This window comes from Melozone crissalis, unplaced genomic scaffold, assembly GCF_028551555.1.
Source record: "Melozone crissalis strain CALT ecotype California unplaced genomic scaffold, PUWL_Pcris_2 ptg000023l_1, whole genome shotgun sequence".
In the NCBI taxonomy this organism is placed as follows: domain Eukaryota; kingdom Metazoa; phylum Chordata; class Aves; order Passeriformes; family Passerellidae; genus Melozone; species Melozone crissalis.
The window spans coordinates 8,219,298-8,242,220 of NW_026535801.1; the positions used below are offsets into that span (position 1 = coordinate 8,219,298).

At 42.6% G+C, this 22,923-nt stretch overlaps 1 protein-coding gene across 10 annotated transcripts in view; it reads right to left on the minus strand.

Moving 5' to 3' along the window:
• UNC80 (unc-80 homolog, NALCN channel complex subunit) overlaps positions 1-22,923 on the minus strand; it is a 122,104-nt gene that overhangs the window by 31,757 nt on the left and 67,424 nt on the right. For 8 of the 10 annotated variants that reach the window (XM_054278230.1, XM_054278232.1, XM_054278231.1 and 5 more), the window contains 18 exons: positions 19,304-19,485; positions 18,806-18,937; positions 18,104-18,290; positions 16,395-16,526; positions 15,779-15,922; positions 14,352-14,452; positions 14,005-14,095; positions 13,066-13,245; positions 12,401-12,495; positions 11,434-11,523; positions 10,977-11,078; positions 8,790-8,970; positions 7,187-7,455; positions 5,010-5,144; positions 3,836-3,974; positions 2,177-2,273; positions 1,466-1,636; positions 1,174-1,266 (listed from right to left, as the gene is read on the minus strand). In XM_054278230.1, coding sequence (XP_054134205.1) covers positions 1,174-1,266; positions 1,466-1,636; positions 2,177-2,273; positions 3,836-3,974; positions 5,010-5,144; positions 7,187-7,455; positions 8,790-8,970; positions 10,977-11,078; positions 11,434-11,523; positions 12,401-12,495; positions 13,066-13,245; positions 14,005-14,095; positions 14,352-14,452; positions 15,779-15,922; positions 16,395-16,526; positions 18,104-18,290; positions 18,806-18,937; positions 19,304-19,485 — 2,521 coding nt within the window. The remainder of the gene's footprint in view (positions 1-1,173; positions 1,267-1,465; positions 1,637-2,176; positions 2,274-3,835; positions 3,975-5,009; positions 5,145-7,186; positions 7,456-8,789; positions 8,971-10,976; positions 11,079-11,433; positions 11,524-12,400; positions 12,496-13,065; positions 13,246-14,004; positions 14,096-14,351; positions 14,453-15,778; positions 15,923-16,394; positions 16,527-18,103; positions 18,291-18,805; positions 18,938-19,303; positions 19,486-22,923) is intronic. The other 2 variants (XM_054278233.1, XM_054278228.1) reach the window with 1 other exon arrangement.

Consider the following 22,923-nt stretch of genomic DNA (forward strand, 5'->3'; position numbering starts at 1 on the left):
TCAGGGATTGAAAGTCAAAGCCATGTTTTAACCATGACTGAATAGAACAGATTCATGCCAGGAGTTATCAACCAAGATGTGTACGCATTTATAAACTGACATAATAGCCCTTGGATGATCCATGCAGAAATTGATTTCTAAATCCCTTGAATAAAAAAAAAGGGGAAAAAAAGACAGATAATAACTTGGAAAACTCCATAAAAACAGCTACCCCAGCTTTTGCTAGGTTGCAATTCCCCTTCCAGCACAAACATTCAGATTTTTAGCACACTAATGCATAGCCTGGCCAGGAGAAAGCAGGGATGCCTGCTGCAAAAAAAAAAAACTTGACAATCTCAAATGCTTGTGGGGGATTAAGCCCTTCCTCTATGACCAAGTAAATTGTCAGTGGCCTTGTCTGATTTGCAGCAGGCTAACTGGAATGGCCACTATGGCCAAGGAGCAGAATTACAGTTCACTGGTGCCATGTCCTTCTTTGCTTCCTTCTTCTGTGAGAAAGTTCTTTGGTGTTTTGTTTTGTTGGGGTTTTTTTAAGAAGGACAAGAATATTTCCAGGCATTACTTTGACTTCTCTCAAGCTCTCAGCTACCCCTCCTGTGCTATCTGTAACTGCAAAAAGTCCCCAGACCAATGTGTAGGAAAAAGATCACAGGAATGTACAAGGAAATGGGAAAGGGAACAAAAGAAAACTAGAGGAGGTGCCAGTGTCTGAGAACCTCAGCTGATGGGCAATTTGAGTTTGTACAGGTGTTTAGCCCCTTAGAACAAAATCAGAAGGATCTGACCCTTCTGCTGGCCAAGCATGCTCTGCCCAGGTCACTCTGACACTGGACTCAGCAGGAAGCAAAGCAGAGAGTGAGAAAGCTTCAGCAATATACTTCCAGAGGGCTGAAAGGGGAATGAATCATTTACGATGTGTGTCCTCCATTTTGATACTCTGGTCTTCTGTTGTTCTAAACTAAAAATCCTAGTCTTGGGTGTTTTGGTTATCATCAGAAATGCAGTCCTGGGGAATGTGCTCCTTGGATGTGACTGTTTTCTCCCACAGTACAGTACCCAGAGCACTCCCTCAAGCTGTCTGAGGCCAAGCAATGAGATATTATCTTACTAAAAAAATCAAACAGAACAAACAAAACTGTTTCAGAAAATGAAAAAGAGAAAGAAAGGCCTTACCTGGTGTTCACACCTGCTGACATGGTGTGGTTTGCTGTTGTGGTCCCCTTATGGCCTTGGTCACATCGACTCATCTGTGGGGCTGTCATAGGCCTGGCAGGGAGAAGGTGAACAGCACACTGCGCATTAAATCTAACAAGCACAGAAATTCTGCTTTTCCTCTGAGAACTTGCACCAATTTTACCAAGCCTGAAAAACTCAAGCTAAGCTGTGTGTTGTGGCCTCCTGGGCACTCCCTGTCCCTGCACAGACAAGCAAATGCAGGCTCAGCCCCTTGGCCCACGTGTGTTACCTGGTGAGAACTTCCACACTGTAGAGGAGGGCCTGCAAAGAGGTGGCAAGGGCACCCATGGAAGCAATCTCCTCACGAGCTGCTGTCCCTGTGTCCACCTGAGACGTCTGGCGCTTCAGCTTCTGCAGGTAACAGGGAACCAGGGCTTCCAGGACCATCAGCATCTGCAGGCTGGGAAAATAACAATATTGGTCTGTTTTATCTTGTCATTCCTCAACTCACATTAGGTAGAGGCTTAGGTTTCTATCTGAAGTCCCTAGATCTGTAATTAGGCAATGATTTTATTGCTTCTCATTAGAAGTCATGAACCAAAGAAACAATTGGATTAGGAACTTCAGGGGGAAACTAGATGATGCATGAAACAATAATAACAATAATGATAATAATAACAACAATAACAACAACAATATTACTACTACTAATACTAAAACCCCCCCGGACTTTCAGGTATCTTCCAAATATGTCCTTCATTTGCTAACAAGTATTTTCCCTTCCAAAGATTTTTTTCTTCCCTGATTCCCTCTTGCAAACTAACAGATGTACTTTGGAGCTGGTGTTACCCCTAGGAAGGGGTAACAGGCAGAGGCTTGGCCTCAGAGAAGCCCCACATTTGGAATTCTTTATCCTCTGCCTCCAGCCTTGCTTTCACATACCATAGGCAGCTTTTATGCCTTTTCTGAGTGTGCACAAATCAAGACAAGAGATTTTCACCTTCTGAATGACTCAGGAGCATAAGCCACCACTGTCACACACAGCTTGATGGCTTCACTGATGGAGAAGGTCAGATCTTCATTCCCATAGCAGAAGTCTGAGGGAGTAAAGCAATATGAGAGGATTATCACACAATCACACTAAGTAAGAAAGGAGCTAACACATTTCCTTTTCCCCCTCTCCTCTTGCTTGCTTTTCATGTTAACAATGCCCAGTAGGCTTTTGGACAGATAAAAATCTGTCTCTGTAAAAGAAACAAATGCTGCACTCCTACCTGAACCCTATTGCCCAGAACTCAGTGGGTGAAACAGCTCTGAGCAGGTCACCTGCTCCTGAGCAAAATACCTACAGAGTCCCATTTCAAACATCACCCATCAAATGCTAAGTCTTCAGCTCATATATGGCAAGGACACATGTCAAATTAGTGATAATTTTTATGCTCCCTATGCTTTTTTCTTAGATGTTCCAACCACACAAAAAGTAATGCTGATGCACCACTGACGGCAGAAGTTTTACTTCTCAAAAATCAAGCCCCTTTTATACTCATAGCCACATGGGAGTCAGCACAGAAGTGACTCTGTTTTGCTAGTGATTTCAGAAAAAGGTTTCAAAAGCATTTAAGTCACATACTACAAATATCACTTTGGGCATAATTAGTTTTGGACACTAAGAACCTAGAGAGAATAATATTTGTACAAGAAAAATAGTTTTAATAGAACTATAGTCCTGTTTTCAGAAGTGACTTAGTTATGCAGGAGCCCAAGTCAAAGTTAAGGTCCTAAAACATGTAAATAATAATTCTGATCTTCATATGGAAGATACTAGACACACAACATACTCATCTACAGTCTCATCATCAACTCATGCTTGAGAATTTTCAGAGAGGTTTTTAATTTTTCTCCACAGAAACCTCCAAGATTTTATACAAATGTTTGGTACAATCCACAAAGAGGAAGAAATATCTTCTGTTTCTGTACCACTTATTAAAACTTTCTGTATCATAAAATCCCACTTTATTACAAAGCTTTAACTCCAAGGCCAGACAGGCTTCACAGTGCATCAAGATAACCAATATTTAAGAGAAGAGCAAATTTGGAAAACAAGTTGAAGATCCTTATAAAAATCACAAAGCAGCCAAATTCTTAAATGCAGCATTGCATGGATAACTATCAAGAGATAGAATGTCCTGGATACACCATACAGCCATATATATTATGCTTTATGATAAATCAACATCTGAATTGTATCCATAATCATCTGCTAGTGACAGTCTGCCCACAGGAGAGGATGCTTCTGTTTCCTGCCCATGTGGAGCAGAGGATGACACTGATCTTATCAGCATAATACAGTTTATCAGGCATCTTCATTCTTCACTCACACATGTTAAAATTCAAAATGCCAGAGGCTAGTCTCAGACTAGAAGGCTTTAAGCAGGAAAAGTAGCTTTGCAATAAAATTAATTAATAATTGCCCTCCTGCAGAAAATATCAAAAGAGTGATGGTGATAAAGTCAATCTTAAAAGCCCCATGAGGCACAAGAGACAGATAGGACATTCCTAAAGAAGAGAAGGGCTCTGAAGAAATCATGCTGCATCAAATGTCTGTTGAATCAATAAACAATAAACCAGAATTAATGAATAAAGGGTGCTTTACTATTACCTAATGACTTGAGAGGCTTTTCTGCTTTCACCAGCTCTAAGATGTCCAAAATGTCTGGAGTCTCTCCCTCCAAAGACTGCAGCAGGTCAAACAGGCACTGAGCTGACACTCCTTTGCTGGTCCCATTGTTTGTAACATCCTGTTCCAACAAGAGACATTCATGTCATCCCAGCAAGAATGTTTATCTGGAGATGTGGACAACCTTTGGTTTTGACAAAGGGTCCACATGGAGTTCAAGAACTCATTGCTTTCAACCAGTGAGCCTTGCCTGACTCAACAGACTGATGTTACTGCACACAGATCTTTGCTGCCCTGTGAAGGACAAAGATAGGTGTGCTGACTTCAAATTAAGATCCCATTAACATGCCTAAAATGTTAGAACATCATTAATGAATATTTCAAAACATGACTAATCTAGTCTTAGACTTCACATGTACTAAAAACTTGGTATTAAGCCTTTAGTTCCTATTGCTGGATTCTCAGAACAGATTTGCATTTAAAGAGTTATAAGCCATTATAACTCTTTAAGTGTTATGGATACATTTTATGAAAAATAATTTTGTTAAGATTTTTTTCTTCTGAGAAGCTGAGAAGCCTCAGAAGAAAAGAAAAACAATAATGATCTGCTACTGTAGAATGCAACAGGTGCACCTTTGATTGCTCCATGTGAGTTGTTTCTACTTAATGACCAATCACAAGTCCAGCTGTGTTGAGACTCTGGTCAGTCACAAGATTTTATTATCATTCCATTCCTTTCTTTGCTAGCCTTCTGATGAAATCCTTTACTTCCGTTCTTTTAGTATAGTTTTAATCTATCATTATCTTCTAATCTATCATAAAATAATAAATCAGCCTTCTGAAACATGGAGTCAAGATTCTCATCTCTTCCCTTGGCCTGAGACCCTTGCAAACACCACTTCATTTAAATAGCCATGTAAGTCCTTTTATAATATATTTATACACAGAAATTTAAAGTGAGACCACATTTACTGGCCTGGACACCAGCAGCCTGCCATCTCAGCACCCTGCTCCATCAAGTGACGCACAGAAGCGTGCAGAAATAAATCTGGACCTAGTTTTGTGCAGCACCAAGTGCTCTCTGCCTGTGACCTCTGATGGGGGCTGGCTGCACCCACAGGCTTCCCCCCCAGACAGGAGGGTGGCTGTGACTCACAGGGAACTCCAGGAGAGGGGCCACGCTGGCAAAGAGCTGCAGGATGAAGGGCTTGCGGTGCAGGACGTAGAACTGGCGGCACGCGAATTCGATGGCCTGGCGCAGCTGCGGGTTGCTCTCGTAGTCAGAGTACACCTGGGCACATGGAAAAGCACATGGAGGCTCTGCCCCAACTCTGCACCTCCTGAGCCCAGATTCAATCAATTACAGCACTGGCATTCCTGACAGGTTTGCCTAACACACTGTTAAGGATGGAGACTGGAACACCCCTCCCTGGCAATGCATTTCACGATGTCTTAGGGTACAAGATGTGCCTGGGGCTGTGTGTTCTATCACCATCCCTTAGAGGTGGGGCAGTTCTCTTCTGTTCATTGGGCAGTTTTCTTTATCTCTTCCACAACCAATCCTCCCTCCAGGAGATCTCTTCTGTCCATGGGCCACTGAGTGTCCCTGCATGGCTGATAAAATTCCATCATCCCACTGGGAAATGCTCTGCCCAGGGGAGGAGCCAAGCATTCCTACCTGGATACAATCTGAGATTTGGAACACCACAGCAGCCTCTGCCCACTGCATTCCCAGAGGAGCAGCTTTCTGCCCTGCATTCCCAGAGGAGCAGCTTTCTCCTCCCCTGCATTCCCAGAGGGAGCCCAGGCACATCTCCAGCAGCCCTGGAGCTTCAGAGGAAAACTCCCCCCTTGTGCAGGATCCCTGCTCCAACAGAAGCACAGCTGGCACTGCAGGAGGGCTGAGCCACCATGGAATGTGACTGTGCCACCACCCTGACACACAGGGGGTCAGGGCCTATTCTGACTCTCTGTTGTTTTGTATTACTGCATTGTTTATTTTATTTTTATTTTCTTCCCTAATAAAGAACTGTTATTCCTATTCCCATATCTTTGCCTGAGAGCCCCTTTTCTTTGGAATTGCTTTTTTACCTCCCAGGAGTGGTATTTTAATAATTCAGCAGTTGACAATAATTGAGGGTGAGGATAGGAAAGAATTAAAAACTAATTTCTCTCAATATGAAGTGAAAATGAAGGGAGAATCCTTTGCAGGACTGAATGGTTATTGTTGAGAACTTCAAATTATGTTTTTAGACTATTTTATTTCAAATCTCTTGTTTCTCATTAATAAACCCATGCACTGCTTAGCTGGATCCAATTCATACTTACCTAATCATGGATATCAGACTTTCCAGCTACCACACAGCTTGTTTAGACAGCTAAAGTAATCACTGGGTCTAATAATTGTTCTCTGTTAACTAAGTGAAAATGGACATGTATAGGGACTCTTCTTTTCTGTATCTGCATTATAATATTAAATCTCTACTTAGATACTGCCTTTGAGCCCTACAGAAATAATCCTTTTTATGTTTAAAAGAAATATTTTTTATATTTTATTTTCAGTAGCTGATTTTTAACAGGAAAAGAAAATCAGCTCACTTGATCATCTCTAATTGAAGAGAAACTCCACCTCTGACACTTCCAATATTTGTCATCCCTCACAAGAAAAGACAACATGCAGTTTGTCATAAATGTTTTGAGTTATTTTCATACTTTACAAGTCAATATAATTTAGTTTCAATTAGCAAGTAGTAAATCCAGATATTTCAACTATTTCCCAAGCTTCAGCCACCCCTGAAATAAAAACCATGGAGAAATGCCTAAGGACCAAGAATAGCTCAGAATTTTCACATTTCTGTGTGGAAGTACAGAGAAAGAAAAACAGACATTTATTTACTTAACACAATGGAGAACAGAACATTTAGCAATTTACTCAAGCAGGAAACAGAAAGCTAATTTGGGCCATCCCATTGTTGCCTTCTTGGGGAATCTAAAAGCTCTCATGAGGACTCAGCAGATCGAAGTTTCCTTGTTGTCAATTCCATCATGGAATCACAGGATGGTTGTAAGGGACTTCAAAGCCCATCCAGTTCCATGGGCAGGGACACTTTCCACTATGCCAGGCTGCTCCAAGCCCTGTTCAAGCTGCCCTTGAACACTCACGGGGATGGGGCAGCCACAGCTTCTCTGGGCAACCTTTGCCAAGCTCACAGGGAAGAACTCACGGGAAGTTCTTCTCATGGGAAGAATTCCCTGTCAAGGTGTGACCTGCAGCTGCTCCCTGTCAGCAGGACATGGCAGCATTCCCTGGGATTGCCCCTGGGCATGGCTCACCTGCAGCATGCTGGGCAGCACCCACTGGTAGCCGCTGAGGGAGAAGAGGTGGTTGAAGTGCACGGCCGTGTTGATGACGGTGGCGGCGTACTGCCTGAGCAGGGCGCTGTCCTCGGGGTGCAGGATCAGGGCACCGTTGAACACGTTCAGGAACAGCATGATCTCATCCCCCCACGGGAACTCGCTGGGCATCCCAAGGAACATCTCTTCCAGCAGCTTAATCCACAGGCTTTTCTGAAGGGTGTCTAGACCAAAGAGCTCTTTGCCGGCTGCAGGGGAGAAGAGCAATCAGCAGCAGTCAGCTCTGTCCACCACAGCCAGCCTCACCTCGCTGCAAAGAACCATCCCACAACCATCACCACAACCCCATGACCATCCTTCTGCCTTTTAAAAATTATTTCACCCATCCTGTGTTTCTTTAAGTGCCCACAGGGCTTGAGCAATCCTCGACCGAAAGCATCAATATGAAGACGAAGAATGATAAATATCACACAGTTCATTAATCTGCTGGTTGGACATTCTTCTCTTAAAATGTTGAAGATTTGAGCTTGCATGTGCATCATTTGCCCCACACAGAGGCTGTGTAGATTTATGCTCAGGTTTTATGTCCCAGGTGACACACAGTACAGGAAACTGATGCAGGGTTACAATAATGCTTCTGAAATCAAGTGCCTTTAGGGCTGATACAGAACTTGCCAATGTTTACTACTGTGCAACAATGGCCTGTTTAACCTATTTAGCATCAGGCTGGAAAACCTGCTTTACATCCAGAGCAAAGTTTCTGTGTGGACTGTTTCTTTACCCCTGCTGCAGAACTTGCTCAGTCTGCCTTGGATGTCAACTGCTTCCTCAAAGTAGATGGCAAAGAACTTTGAGAAATTCTTTTTAGGTAGTCTCACACATAATTTTAACAGTCAATTAAAACTTATTCTCATTTGGGTCCAAAGCAAGTAGCCTTGCCTGGAGAATTCTAACACTGAAGCCTTTTCTGCTGCTGTGCTTACAAACCAACAACTTTTTATCGGTTTCCTCAGGAAGAGATTCATCAGCTTCCAGAAAAGCTGCAAGCCTGTGTGTTTCTAAGGCAAATGAAGCACTCACTGTGGTGCCTTAAGGGCTGGAACAGAGGCTAGACAGAGTTCAGAGGAATAAAGAGGGCATTTGTTGAAGAGCCTGCAAAGGCCACACCCTGGCAGTACCGGAGCCACAGTCATGGCTCTGCCAGATGGCTCCAAGATGGAAGCAAAAGAGAGCTTGGTCACAAGATCTCACATTTTTGTAAGTTTTGGTCTATTAGCATATTAGAGCTAATTGTCCAATTACAGCTCCAGCCCATGAAGTCCCATCCTTCTTGTTTTTCTCTCTTCAGTCCACCCTTGTTTATGCTCTTGGGCCTGAGATTTGGATCAGTTGTCATTGAGAAGGAATTGTTTTGTCTCCCTACTCTGTGAAGTGAGCTTACCAACCCCCAATATGAAGCCAAGACCCCCGCACTAAAGCAGCACAGAATCTGAAAAATACAAAAGCTAAACCCTGAGGCATCAGCTGAACCCTGTGTGCCTTGTGCAGCCCTCCAGGAGAGCAGCCCTCCAGGGGCTCGCACCTCGGGGGTCACTGAAGAGCGAGAACTCGGCATCGATGGCGCTGCGGGGGAAGGAGGGCAGGCGCAGCAGGTCCTCCTGCAGCATGGACACGTGGGACTGCTTGTGGGCTGGAGGGATCTTCTGCGTCAGCGAGATCAGGAACAGCACCCGCCCCACCTCCTCCAGCTTGCGGGTGAACACCTGGCAGGGAAACAGAGACAAAGATCTACGTCAGCCCAGTCCAAAAACATTTCAAATGTCCGTGCACTTCAGCAGGTTCAGATCTAGGGCTTGCTCTTGACAAGGTTTCTGCTGTTGAGATGATTCTGAGGTGTTAGAAAGTCTTTTTTTCCCAGCCTCGAGATTGAAGAAGACAGGATTCTTTGGCTCTCGTTCTCAAGGTTGTTTATTGTTTTTTTAATCTATAACATTTTTTCCCTGACCTGCCAAGGTCTGTCTGGCAGGTCAGGTTGAGGCACACTGACCACCCTCAGTGGTCAGTGTGTTATCTTATTATACTAAAAACTACGTGTATTTGATTTACAATAATTTTTAAATACTTATGACTTATGTTAGACAGTTTGTCTCTACTCTAAATTAATCTAGAAGTGCTACTATCACTTAGAAGATGGAGGCTAAAAAGAAGTAGGAAGAACGATAGGACATGCCAAAATTCTTCTATTTTGCTTCTTGAATCTTCATTCTAAAACTCCAAAATTCTACTTTTCTACTTTGTGATAAATTCACCATTATTTTAATCAAACTCTTGTGGTTTGTAACTCTTTGTACAAAGTTGGTAATTGTTTCTATGGGTTAAAATCAAAGGCACAGTTGTTTTTGACTCTGTGTTAAGGTTTTTGAGCTCTCTTGTTAGGGTTTCAAGTCCTCCAGGGCAGCTAGAGGAATTTCTGGGGTTCCGACAGCTCTGATCCAAGGGATGCTGCACTCATGGCTCAGAGGATCACGGTGAAATTCACAGGGCTGGTGCTGCAACCTCCTGCTGGAATTTGTGTGTCACTGTTCTCCAGCCCAAGTCTCAAAGGTGGATCGTGTTTGTGAAAATGGATCTAACAACACTTTCCATTTCAGTCTTCTGGAGGAACCAAAGTGGTTGGGGAACAATTTTCAACTTTGCCATGGGTTTTTCTGTAGATTAATGTAAGCCCCAAGGTGGTCAGAGAAACCAACCCCAAGCTGAAAGCCACATGTTTGTATTTCCTCTCTTCAAGGCCTTAGACTAGAGTCGACAACAAGTTGGCACTGCCATCCACATGAGACATCTGACCATGGAAAGTATATGTATAATTGCAAAAGAAAAGTAGCCAATAAAACAAAGCAAGTACTTTTCCAAGTAAAAAAATATTTCTTTTGTTGCTCAGTGGGTGTTACTACAGTATTGCTTTCTTTTCTGAAGCTGGATGTTTTCCAGCAACATCTTGCATGACTAGAGAGAGGCTAGCAAATGTGTGATACAAGTTTTACCTTAGAAATATTTTGGGCTCTGAGTGCTCTAAATATAAAAATGTGGAAAGCGAAATAATGCCCTGACAAAAATGTGAAGCCCATTATAAGCATTTTTGGATCATATAGAGTGTTTTAAACTCATTTATTTGTGGGACACCTCCTAGAACCAGAGTAATTTCTGTCAGGGAAGCAACCAAGTTGATCCCAAGTAATTTCAGATTTTTATTGACTTTCAACTGATAGATGCAGCACATGAAATATTGTCCTGTTCTGTGCCTTACACATATGAGATGGCATTGACTTTCTTTTCCATTATTTTAGCTGCTAGTAGCTCTTAAGCATCTTTATAGCTGCCTTTTATAACCACTCATGATGGTATTTTCCTACTCACAGTAAGAACACAGCTACAATAGCTGACTTTTGGCTACAAAAACACAACTGTTAATACTAAATGCATCATGTTTAAGCACATTCCTGCACATCCTTTTTTAAATTTTCTGCAAAATGATCCACCTAAAAGGAAACTGGCTGGATAGAGCTGGGGAGAGGAGAATTCACATCACACTCTAATCTTCCTTAATAATGTACAGAATATGTGGCCCCAAGGCAGATTTCACCCGGACTGCTACTGCTATTTCACCTGACTTCTGCTTCTTTTGATCTGCATGCAGCATGAGGAAAAGCCTTTAAAAGGGGGAAAAAAATATTTTCAGGGTTTGTTTCTGGTTAGAGGTATGAGTTACCTGTTTCTGAATGAGCTCTTGACCCTTTTCTGGATGCATCTGCACCAGGTTGAGCTGGGGAGAAACTGACCTCCGGAAAGGATAAATATCACGGACATAGGTCTGCCAAGAAAGAGAAAAAAGTGTGTTTTAAACAAATGTAATCACTATGGCATCACTCAACAGAATGGAAAAAAGGGCCCTTTAGCCCTTCCTGAAGGGAAGGCTTTCAGACAGTGTCAGGCATCATGAAAGAGCACAAACAGAAGAGAAATCTGATCTGTTCTAACAAAACTAGACATTCTTATCTTCTGCCTCTCCCTCTTCTCTCAAATTCCAATCTTTTACCACACACAGCTCAAGATGTGATGCTCACAGGACAGAACTCTATTTATAGGCTGTTTTTTCTCCTTTAGATAACCCTGATGTTTAAAAAGAAGCCAGATGAAAAGTCACAGGGACGTGATCTTTGCCTCACCTTGTTGTAGTGAATGAGATTCCAACGCTTATCCATTAAAAAATAATGAGAAGACTGAGTTTCAGGTATGTTAAAAAACTCCAAACACTCCTGAAAAGAAAGAAATCAAAACATCCTGTTACTTTTTAGTTGTTTTGTACAAATACCACAACATCCAAAAGAAGAATATCCATCTAATAATTTATAAAGGTACAAACATGCATGCCTCAATCAGACTGGCACACTGCTGTGGCTCTAATTATTTATTTCCTTTTTTAATCATGAAGTACCTGAGTATGTTTGTGATAATCAAGGCATGCTGACCTCACAGTCCTGAAGACTGGTGTTACTTATTTTGATATCACACATATCTGTTTGACTGGATGAGCCATATGGGCCTGGGTATTTATCAAGATTTAGTGATAGGTTGTATGCAGAGACACTGAAGTTCTGACCCTTCCAAACACTGAGATGTGATTCCCAGTAAAATTTAACACAGTCAGACAAACTGAAGGCTTCTACCAATCTGTTTCCCATGTGGCTCAATTAAAACCACCCAGGAATTTTTTGGCAGAAGGAGAAAGTGACCACATAGCTCCTGGCTACCAAAATATTGTTGTGGCTACTGTGCCATCATTTTCACTCTGATCTTGATCAACCTCTCCTCTCTAGTGCTGATAAAACCAAACATTTAAATGATTTGTATATTTATCAAAAATATACAGCAAATACTCAGCAAGCTGCAGTGTCTCCAAATGTAGTTGCATTTGTGAGGTTTGAGATTTCTGTGAGTTCAGAGCATCTCTAATATCCTTAAATGCGGGATCCTGTTTATTGCAACCAAGCTCCCCTCCCAGGGAGACAGACATCCCTGTGAGCAGAATTTCCCTCCCTGAGCCTGGGACAGGATGATCAGGCAGAATGGATTGCTGGCGTGCAGGTATGGCAGGTAAATTTAAGTTTGTCCATCTCAAACACTGACTCCTACCTTCAGCAGAGCCTCAAACTGTGTGTCCTCATGGACTGGTAACTGTGTTGGGATGTCACACTCATTCTGTCCATGCACAACGAGGGTTTTTGTGCCTGGAGGAAGAAAAGTTGTTGCATTCTCCCTGGTTTCTTTAATTAACTCAATTTTAGGAGTCTGCCCATGGAGGAAGAGTGGTACTTGAAATTCATTCCTGGACAGGCAGACTAAGCCAGTCCTGTCTGGAACCATTAAGCAGTGTTAACATATTCTCACACTTCCACAGTTTAATGAGAGATTGATCTGTTCTTAAAGCTGACTTTAGCAGCAACTGTCAGCTCTGAGGAAGAAACATGCAAAAGGTCAAACCCTGTTTATCAGCAAGATATCTCAAGCCTGAATGATAGAGTTTTACAATGATGCACAGCCCAACTGGCACAAAGCTCTGGGTTGAAATACTGTTCTAATTCACTTTCTGTCTGCTTCTTTTAGAGCTCCTAAAGTGGTTTTCTGAATCTCAAGGAATCAGCAGTAGAATTTACTGACTGAATACTCAACTGAAGGAAAACTGCCTTAAAATATGCAGCCATTTGTAAAAGTTTTTTTTCTGATCCAGATCTGATGTATCTTATTTTTGGTAAACTGGGCCATAAAGTGAAGTAAATTTAAAGACTTATTTCTTATACCTGGCATTGAGGCAGTCACCAGCAGCTTCACTTCACACTGTTCCTTCTTCATGGTCTGTTTGAGATCCTTGAAGAAGAGTCCTTCAACATAACCCACCACTTCCCAAAGGAAGGTGAGAGTGGCAGAAATGGCATCCATGCCCCATTCACACGGAGTCCGTACAAAATACATGATCAATCCTACCTGCAGGGAATGAGAAAGAGGAATATCAGGTTGTACACACTCTTTTAACTGTGCAGAGCATTGAACACAGAATATTTTGTAACACAGAATAACAGTATTGTTCTACCTTTCTTCATTCAGAGGGATAAACTCATTAAACTTTCATCTTGAAATTTTATACGTATTAAAGAACGATCTGACTGTAATATTCTTCCTTTTTCTAGAGATCATGAGGTCTGGGGGCAAAATGCACTCCTGCCTTAAGCACCACTGCAGATGAGGAGAAGGGAGAACGTCTGCAGTTAAAGATTTCATATTCTTTATGCCCTGAAATGCTGCTAAGTAGACAACTCACAAACTTCAGAGGGCTCCCTGGAGAAGCATACACCTTGCCTGCTTCACCTCCTAACTACATTTGTCCACAGTCTTGAAAGAAGTTGCTAGATCTGCTCCAAGAGGACTGTCTATCAGCAAAGCCAAATGAACCCAAATTAAGTAAAATAATTAAAAGTTTTTGGTGCTGGGACCCTTCTAATTGTCTTCAACTCATTGGCCAAGGTTCAGTTCAGAAATCCATGACAGGTTGCTTAGGGATTTAATGAAAACAGAAAGGTTCCTTTTCCTCTCCCCAGAAGGCCAGAAAGGCTAGTGGAAGCCTGGTGGCTTGCATGCACAACCAGGAGCAAGTATGAGCTATATAAGAAAAATGGAGTGTATTTATTGCACACAGGAAGCAAAGGAGAGGTTCTGAGCTGCACAGCGGGCCCACAAGCTACTCACCAAGTAGTTAAAGAGGATATGAGATGTCTGGGCAGGAAAGTCTCCAATGTTCAACAAAAGCTTCCTCAGCATATACATCAGCTCATCCTGGAAGAAAAGCAAAAGTTTTTTTCTTCCCATCATGCCTATGCCATGTTCCCTAAACAGCTGCTCAAAGCTTGGCTGGGAGCAAAAGCTCTGCTTAGAGCTGATAAATCAGCTGTGTCCTGTTTACATCAGGGGACAAAGACTGAGGCCAGATGATGGCATGCTGCATTATAACAGCAAATGTTCTCTCTCCAGTGATGTCCCTGGAGTGCTCCCCAGCCCTGAGGAGCTGTGTCCCTGTCCCTGGGGAGGGTACCTGGCGATTGCTGATGGTGAGCTTCTCCAGGAAGTGCCGCAGAACTGTAGAGGGGTCCTCAATCAAGCAGTTCCACAGGACCTGCTGGGCAACAGCACTGACTGGGAGAGAGAAAGGAGACCAGGTCAGAACCGTCTCTTGGAAGAGCCATGAACTGCTGTACTTAAAAAAACCTCCCTAGTCCTCTTCCTTACTCTGCCATATTTTATACTGAACACCCAAGACACCATTTCATGCACTGGAATTCCTGGTAACCAGTGCAGTGATCCCAGAAATAATAATCACAGGTCGAATATTTGAACCTTCCCTAACTGCTGGTGATATTGTGAAGCACTTCACAACTGTTAAGGAATGATAAGGAAATAACTGATTGAATTCTTAACTCGAGATGGAAAAAAACCCCAGCAACTGAGAGAAATAAATTCATGTACTTGTTTTGTTCATGCAAATAAGTTCAATTTCATGGTGATTCATAGAATGATTTGATCTGGTGTTGGTGAACAGTATTAGATAGTCAGAGGGGAATTGTGTTGATGATCAACTCCCTCAAGTGCAACTAATTGCAATTCTCTGAAGGTCAAAAACAACACAGAATTATTAATTATTTTCTTTTCAGTACTCAGCTCCTGATCACAAAATCACACATACATTGTTTGGAGGGCTGGCTACATACAGCTAAAACTGAATACAAAATGTAACAGGAAGTTAAATCCACAACTAGCTGACATGATGAGTGAGAGATGAACGAAGCAGAATAGCCCACCATGTACTACCACTTTCAACAAAACAAATACAAGGAAATACACTATAAATTTACAAAGACATCATAGGCCATGACCAAAATGTTCAGGCTGTCTATAGGTGGCTTTCTGCTTGTCAGAGGAACACAAAAGTATGAGATCTCCAGAGGTCTTCAGTCCAAGCCCTGCTTGGAGCAGGGCTGTCACTACACTAGGTATATTAACCACAGCTATGACTAGACAGGGCTTGATAACCCCTGTGCATGAAGAATCAACAGAAATTATGCACCTGATGATTAACTTCCTTCACAATTTCTAAACTGAACTTCCCAAGTTGTAAACTCTAAATCAGTGCTCTTGTAACTCTCTGTTTCCTTTGAATCACAGCAAACAAGCCTAGCTCCTACAGTTCCTCCTCAAAGAACACTTGTGTTAGGCCTCTTACCATCCTTGTATCCCCCCACCTGATTTTTTTTTCAGCTTCTCAATATTTCTTTTGAATTAGGGGCTTTTTTAGGGTCCTGAAAGGGCAAAATCCCCTCAATCTCAAATACAAATTATGCAGAAAATAAAAAGGAAAAACCCTACAAAGATACATTTCTATTGCAAATCTACATTCAAACAGTTTTGAAACTGGTTCTGCCATCCTTAGGCAACAATGCCTTGAAGTTTAACCGAGGTCAATACCAGCTACTCCATCCTCCCGGACTTCTCCATCTTCCATCAGGTGGACAATGGGGAGCACTGCAGCACAGATGCATGCTGGAAACACAGCCTGGGGTGGCTGGGGCACGTGGTGGTTTGGGGTGTGCTCTGTGGTGTGCTCTTCATCTGGAGCAGTGAGAGGAAGAGGAGTCAGGGAATACACTGTGCTACTATCCAGACAAACATTTATGTTAGTGGCTCTACAAGCAGAACAAAGATCAGAACACCGTTCACTGTGCAAGCATGACAGGTTTGCTGCCATCTCCAAATAAAAATAGAGCCTCCAGCCAATTTCTTGATCAAGAATTTTCACTGTAAATACGTAATTTTTCAATTTACATTTCTTTTCTTGTAGGCAACCCAGTTCCTTTTGCCAAAATCTCTTTTTTTTCAGCTGGAGTGCTCTCTGTAGCACTACTCTCCAAGTAGAGGAGGCAGCAGGGGTGAATAAAATAATGAAGGGCAGTAATTTATTATAAAGGAGCTCAAGCTTGGGAATATATTTGGCAAAAAGGAACACCATAGCTTTATGGCTCAACAGGAAAGGCTTCCAGTGAATGAATCCTAGGAGGGAATGCTGCAAAGTGAAGTCACCCACCTTCTGCACTGACTGCTGAGCGCACCGACCACACGGAGCCGCGGCGGAAGGAATAATTCCTGTGGGAGGTGCTGGAGGTGCAGGACGGGCTCACAGACAGGCGGCGGGAGGCCAGGTTGGCAACTTCTTCTACTGACAAACAGAACAGGGAATGTCAATCCAGATCCAGCCAGCAGGCTCCAAGGAAGCTTTTGAAGGGCAGCAATTGCAACCCAATCAGAACGCTGAAAAATTGTCAGGTAATTGTGTAGAATACACAATTTAAAAGCTGTAAAGATCAGTCAGATACAGGTTATTTGCTCATGCTTTGGGAAACAGCAGAACATTGGTGCATAAGTGTTCAGTGCTCCGGTGCATCACATTTTAATAGAGAAAACCCTGAAAAATCCCTGGAAAAAGCCCAATAAACCCCGGAAAAAAACCTCTGGAGAAACCTGGAAAACCTCTGGAAAAATCCTGAAAGAACCTCTGGGAAGAACACAGGAAAATCCTCTGGAAAAACCCCTGGAAAAATCCGTTCAAAAAAACCTGGAAAACCCCTGGTAAAAGTCTTGGAAAAACACTGGGAAAACCGCTGGAAAAACCCCTGGAATAATCCCTGGAAAAAACCCTGGGGAAAAAAAAGGAAAACTCCTGGAAAAAAAACCCAGGAAAAGTCCTGGAAAAATAAAACAGGAAAACCCCTGGAAAAATCCTAGGGAAACCCTGGGAAAACCTCTGGAAAAACCCCTATGAACCCTGGAAAAAAACTCTGGAAAAATCCTGGGAAAACCTCTGGAAGAACACAGGAAAAAACCCTGCAAAAGCCCTGGAAAAACCTCTGTATACTTCTTTTCATCCACTCCCTGTTAGCCATCATTGTTGCTGGTGCTTAGTTTTCCTTAAGAACTAGGATTTCTGCTCACAGTCTTTCCAGTGTATGCTTAGATCTCATCCACTCTCTACTCACCTAGTGGCACACACCTTGGAATGCCTTTAGTGAAGTTTTTGTGCTCTGTTAGCCTGGGCCAGTAAGACTCCTCACCCACAGACTAAGCTTATTGTCACTCGTGTCATGCAACTTTGGCTGACTCCAAGTTTGGCACTGAGCTTGATCTGGTCACCTGGGCTCCCCCAATATTCACCACAAAGGTAGAAAACCCCAGAGGCAATTCAGTATATCCTAAGTTTCTTAGGACAGATGCAGCTAAAGAGCAATTCCTCCCACACTTTAATTACTAAAAAGTTGAAGTTAGGAAAGATGGATTTCATTTCTACTGTTGCATATTCTCGTGTGTTAAATCCTGCAAGAAACTGGGAGCTTTGAGATGTAAAATGCTGGCATGCTCCATTGAAGTTGGGGCAGATGAGGTCAGTGTCTTTATCACCCAGTAAGAACTCAATATATCCAAGGTTTTGTCCCTTTTTTGGTACTAATTTTCAAATACACTTTTTCTCAATGACTTGGACTCGTCAACAAATGGACGTTGTTGGGACCTTCCTAACACTAAAAATCAGTTTTCCTGAACATCACTGCCCTAGGCAGTGCTCTATAATTTTCAAACACACTTTTTCTCAATGACTTGGACTCTTCAACAACTGGATGTGGTTGAGACCTTCCCTAACACTAAAAATCAATTTTCCTGGACGTCGCTGCCCTGAGCAGCGCTCTGTGTTTGTGGGAAATGCTCTCAGGTTGCTGGAATGCAGTCCCTGGTCCCAGAGCACACCTTCCTCTTCCTGCTCAGAGCTTGGTGTACAGGATGGCTCATAGCAGGCCTCCTGAGTGATAGGGATGGCAGTGATGAGGCTGGCTTCCCTGCCCAGGCGCTTCTTCTCTTCCTCCTGCTGCAGGTTCTTCAGGATATGCTCCGCTCGCTGGTGGGAACGGGACACGGCTCGGGCAGAAAAGGACTTCTGTTGGGAGCAAGAGACAAGAAACACAGCCTGAAGCTGTTAGGTAAGGTGCACACAGATTTTCTGATAAAGGCTTCACCTCAGTGACATTGAGCAGCTCAGTTTCTAAATATAAATCAGACTGGTGCCAGCTGAACAGAGATTCACCAGGAGAATTATTGGAAATAAACTTACAATGAGATTTGGTGCAAACTCCTCCCAGGAGACACCATAGGAACCAGTGCAGATTAAATTATCTCTCAGGCAGTTCTAGGGAAAAAATCTGCTCTTGGAGAGAGGGCAGCTGTGAGCTCTTAAGATCTAAGTCAGTGTGTCTTACAGGGATATGAGGTGCAGTGCAGTACCTCAGTGAACAAACAGAAAAGCTTGATGCCCATGTAGAAAATTATGTGTCCTACACTGACTATACTAGATTTTTTCCCAACAATCTCAGAGTCAATCCATATCTTTTGGCTTAATTTACCCCACACCTCTACAGAGAGGAATCAGTGCTTACCCTCAGGATGTCTGCTTACCGACTGATCTTCATTGATAGGGTCCTGCACACTCCCACTGCACTGAGGCACCCAGGGAGGGTCAAACATTGGCACAGATGGCATCCCCAGCACAGGAGAAGGCAGAGTGAAGTTTATACTTGGAGGAGGAATCTAAACAAAACCATGAAAGACATTTTGTTACAGCCAACTATTATTGTCAGTATTGTTAATCAAACATGAACACAACTACCCAAGACATGAATTAACTCTGCCAATTTTTCCCCACCTCTGTATCTCACTGCACTGTAGCACCATGTATGACACATCTTCTCTCATATTTCCTGATCTGGGTCCCCATTTTATTCTCCCTATTTTATACAGGACTTTTCCATATCACCTCCCCCACTAGTGAGACTTATACAATCATTTTTTTCCCTAAACAGAGTTTCAGGAAATTTCATGGCAGTCTGTGATTATACATTTATCCCACAAGGCAAGCTGTAAATATCATCATTAAGCTTCATGTGTCTTATCTACCTTGAAGATCTGCTGTGCTCCCTCTTCCATCCTTGGCCACACTTGATATCTGAACCTCCAGAGCGTGTGAAATTTAAGGATGGCATTCAGTCTTTGCACTGTTTCTGGGTGATGGAATTCGGACATCAGCATGTCAGAAACAGCCTCTGGCACTTTGACAGCACACAGCAGGAACATGGCAGCTGCAGGGAGAGAACAGCTGATCACCTGTGTTTCTCAATAATATATTTATTTTGCAAAGAAAATCTGCAGGTGTACAAACCCACACCAAAAGAAACCCCATGAATAGGATCACCAATGTACCAGGTCTAGAGAAAACTGTATTGAGCTTCATGAAACCAAGCATGTGTGATTCTACCTTTTGGAGGCACACAGTATTACAGTTGAAGCTTGTAAATTCTTCTGGAAAATATGCATTTTAAAACAGAGTACCCCTTTGATCTTCTCAGCCATGACTTGTTCAAAATAAGAACATCTCTTGAAGTCCACTTCCAAGTGATTTCTGCATTGATTAATCAAGGCTGATTTAACAGAAACTCTGCCTTTAGCAGAAGCTCTGCAACAGGAGACAGAGCTCCAGTAGAAGTCACCTGGATATTTTCATGGGTAAAACCAGTTTTTATTTCAGTGGGCTCCATGCAATGATCCCAGTCTGTCTCCAAGAGAAAACAGAGCGAGACAAAGGACCAAGCAAAGCAGCATGATGGCAGTTGAGGACATTCCCCTGCCACAGAAAAGTTTATCTAGCCTTTCCACCACCTGGTGCACAGCTCTAGACATCCTTCCCCCCTTGCATGAAGAATTGAGGTGACTCAGGCCAGACAAAGGTCAAGCAGTGAGTTATCCCTGGTGTCAGGAGTACAACTCCAAATAAACAACTGAGTGTAAAACCAGGTGGGAGGAAATAAGCTACAAATTCCTGAGAGACAGCTTTACAATCTATAAAAGCTACACAAAATTCTACAGAGACAGAAGTCTCCTACACACTGCCTGAAATGTACAGGGGATATTCTCCATCTTCTCCTGCAAGGTCAGATGTGACTCCACAGATACTTTCCCTGGGAATTGAGAGGAAAGATTCCATGTGTACCCCATCACCAGTACATTGGATTTTAAGCTGTACTGTTTCTTTGCTAGCTGTAATGTAGGTACCTCTATTGTGCACTGTGTGTTCTCTACTAGTAGCTCTTTTTGTTTTATTCCTGTGTAGCAAATAGTCTGTTTAAAAGCTTATGTATGTTAATTTTGTGTCTATTAAATAAATAATTTATTCGACATTGGACCAAATCAGCCATTATTAAAGAACTTGAGAGTGAGAGTGGGTTTTGGGGTGCTGGCTGCCCCAACAAAGCTACTGCCTGCTGCCAGAGGCCTGGGCAAAAGGCAGGGACTTATCTAAGCTCCCATCTCTATTTATAATAGTTGCTTCAATGGATCATATTTGAATATAAAGAGACATTAATTAAAGTACAGACTGATGGAGGCCAATCAATGCAGATGGTGTCTGAGGGGCACTGCAGGAGGCAGAAGCAGAGGGATTCTTGTAGCTGAGGGAGCTCAGTGGTGTCAGAGAATCCACGGCTTCCTTGGCCAGCAGCTCCCTGCAGAGCACTGAAGACGATTTCTCTAGATTTGGTGGCTGCTCCTCCACTGTAGCAAGAAGACATTTGCCAATGTTTCCTTCAATGCTTATTCAGCAGGTGCCAGGCCCCAGAGCAGTGTTTGTGGGAGGACAGGACAATAAGGCTACTCTCTGACTGCCTGGGCTCCTGGTGCTGCTCAAAATCTGTGGGGACCTTCAGAGAGTTCCTTCTGCTCTCTGATCTCCTCAGACTATAACAAGTCTTAGTAGGACACATGTAAAAGGGTGAGTTCATTCTGAGGCAACCAAGAACAGAAACAGAGCCTTGGGAGAGATCAGCAGATGGTGCTGCAGCACATGAACAAGGCATTCTTTTTATCCTCCTTCTGGTTTTTTCTTTTTATCCAGTTTCTGTATAGCAGCACTGGGTTTGATCTCAATGAATGCAATTTATGTTTGGGCTGTATTCACCTTCTTCTAAAAAAAACTACTACAGACCCTCAAATGGATTTTAATCCTCCCTGCAGGAAAGGGAGAAGAAGGAAGATGTATTTCAGAGGCTGCTTTGGAGCAGCAGCCAGACAGCACTCCTCATCCCATTCCCTGTAGCCCATGCAAATTTTTGTTAGAATCACAGAATCATTAAGGTTGAAAAGGATCTCTAAGATCATATAGTTTAAAAAGTATCCAAAATTATTCCTTTAGAAAGGGACTTGAAGCAGAGAAAGGAGTACTGCATCAGGCAGATTATTTCTTCATCTGAATCCATTAAATAAATATCCTATATATCATATAGGCCCCTCATTCTTCCTGCTGTCCTAACAGCATCTGTTACACATAAGTATCTCACTTCAGGGACCAAAATTGTGCATTTAAATGCTGTGTTCTAGGTAATGGTATATCGTGCTTTACAGTAGCACTAATACTTTGAATTGCTAAGGAAATGCTTCTTCTGACACATTCTGTTTATTTTTTCCACAGCTGGTCATTAGGTCAGTCATCTTTTGGCCAAGGGATAAACTCTGAACCTAGATAATTTCCATGGGAGAAGATCCAAGCTCATAGCAGAAACATTCTTATTACTACTTTGCAACAACATATATGATTTCATATATTATTGTAATAAATTTGATTTTATATTTCTTGTAATAAATTTCATGCCAGGTGCAAAATTTCAAAGTACTACTTTTACACATATATGATGTCCTAATCATCTGTCTTAAAGATGCCTCTCAACTATGTGTCATCAGCAATCATCTGTGTACTTTAAAACCAAGTGGAAATGGAAAATTTTAGATATTAAGTACAATAACAGTACTTAATGAGCAATGCTGCTGTCTCCAAGCAACATGGGAATTTTCCATACAGCTTGACAGGAGCTATGACAGTTTAACTCTCATTCCCTGTGTCACTTTTGGGATGAGCTCTCAATTGGTACTGATAATTTAGGTTTTAGCTTTTATATTTTTCAGATTCTGTTCTGCTTTAGTGTGTGAGCTCCATGTTAGGGGATGGTGAGCTCTCTTCACAGAGCAGGGAGACAAAACAATTCCTTCTCTAGCTGGGGACTAAGGACAGCTGATACAGATTTCAGGCCCAAGAGCATAAACAATGTGGACTGAAGAGAGAAAAACAAGAAGGGTGGGACTTCATGGGCTAAAGCTGTAACTGGACAATTAACTCCAAAATGCAAATGGACCAGAACTTATAAAAGTGAGAGACCCCATGACCGAGTGTCCATTTTGTGACCATTTTGGTCCATCTTGGGTGCAGCCCTGGCTGGGCTCTTGTGCTGCCCAAGGTGGATCCATTGAGGCCTTTTAATAAATCCCTGCTTTATTCTTTATTTCCATCTAGCCTCTGTTCCAGGTCAGCCTTCTCAAGGCATCAGTACTAACATTTCCATGAGGCAACATACAGAATGCTTCAGTAGACTCTGGACAGCCTGAATCACAGTGTTTCCTCTGCCTACAAACCCAATTGAACACAAAAACTAATTCTGACATTCTCCAAACATCCACCACATGCAGGGCCTCAG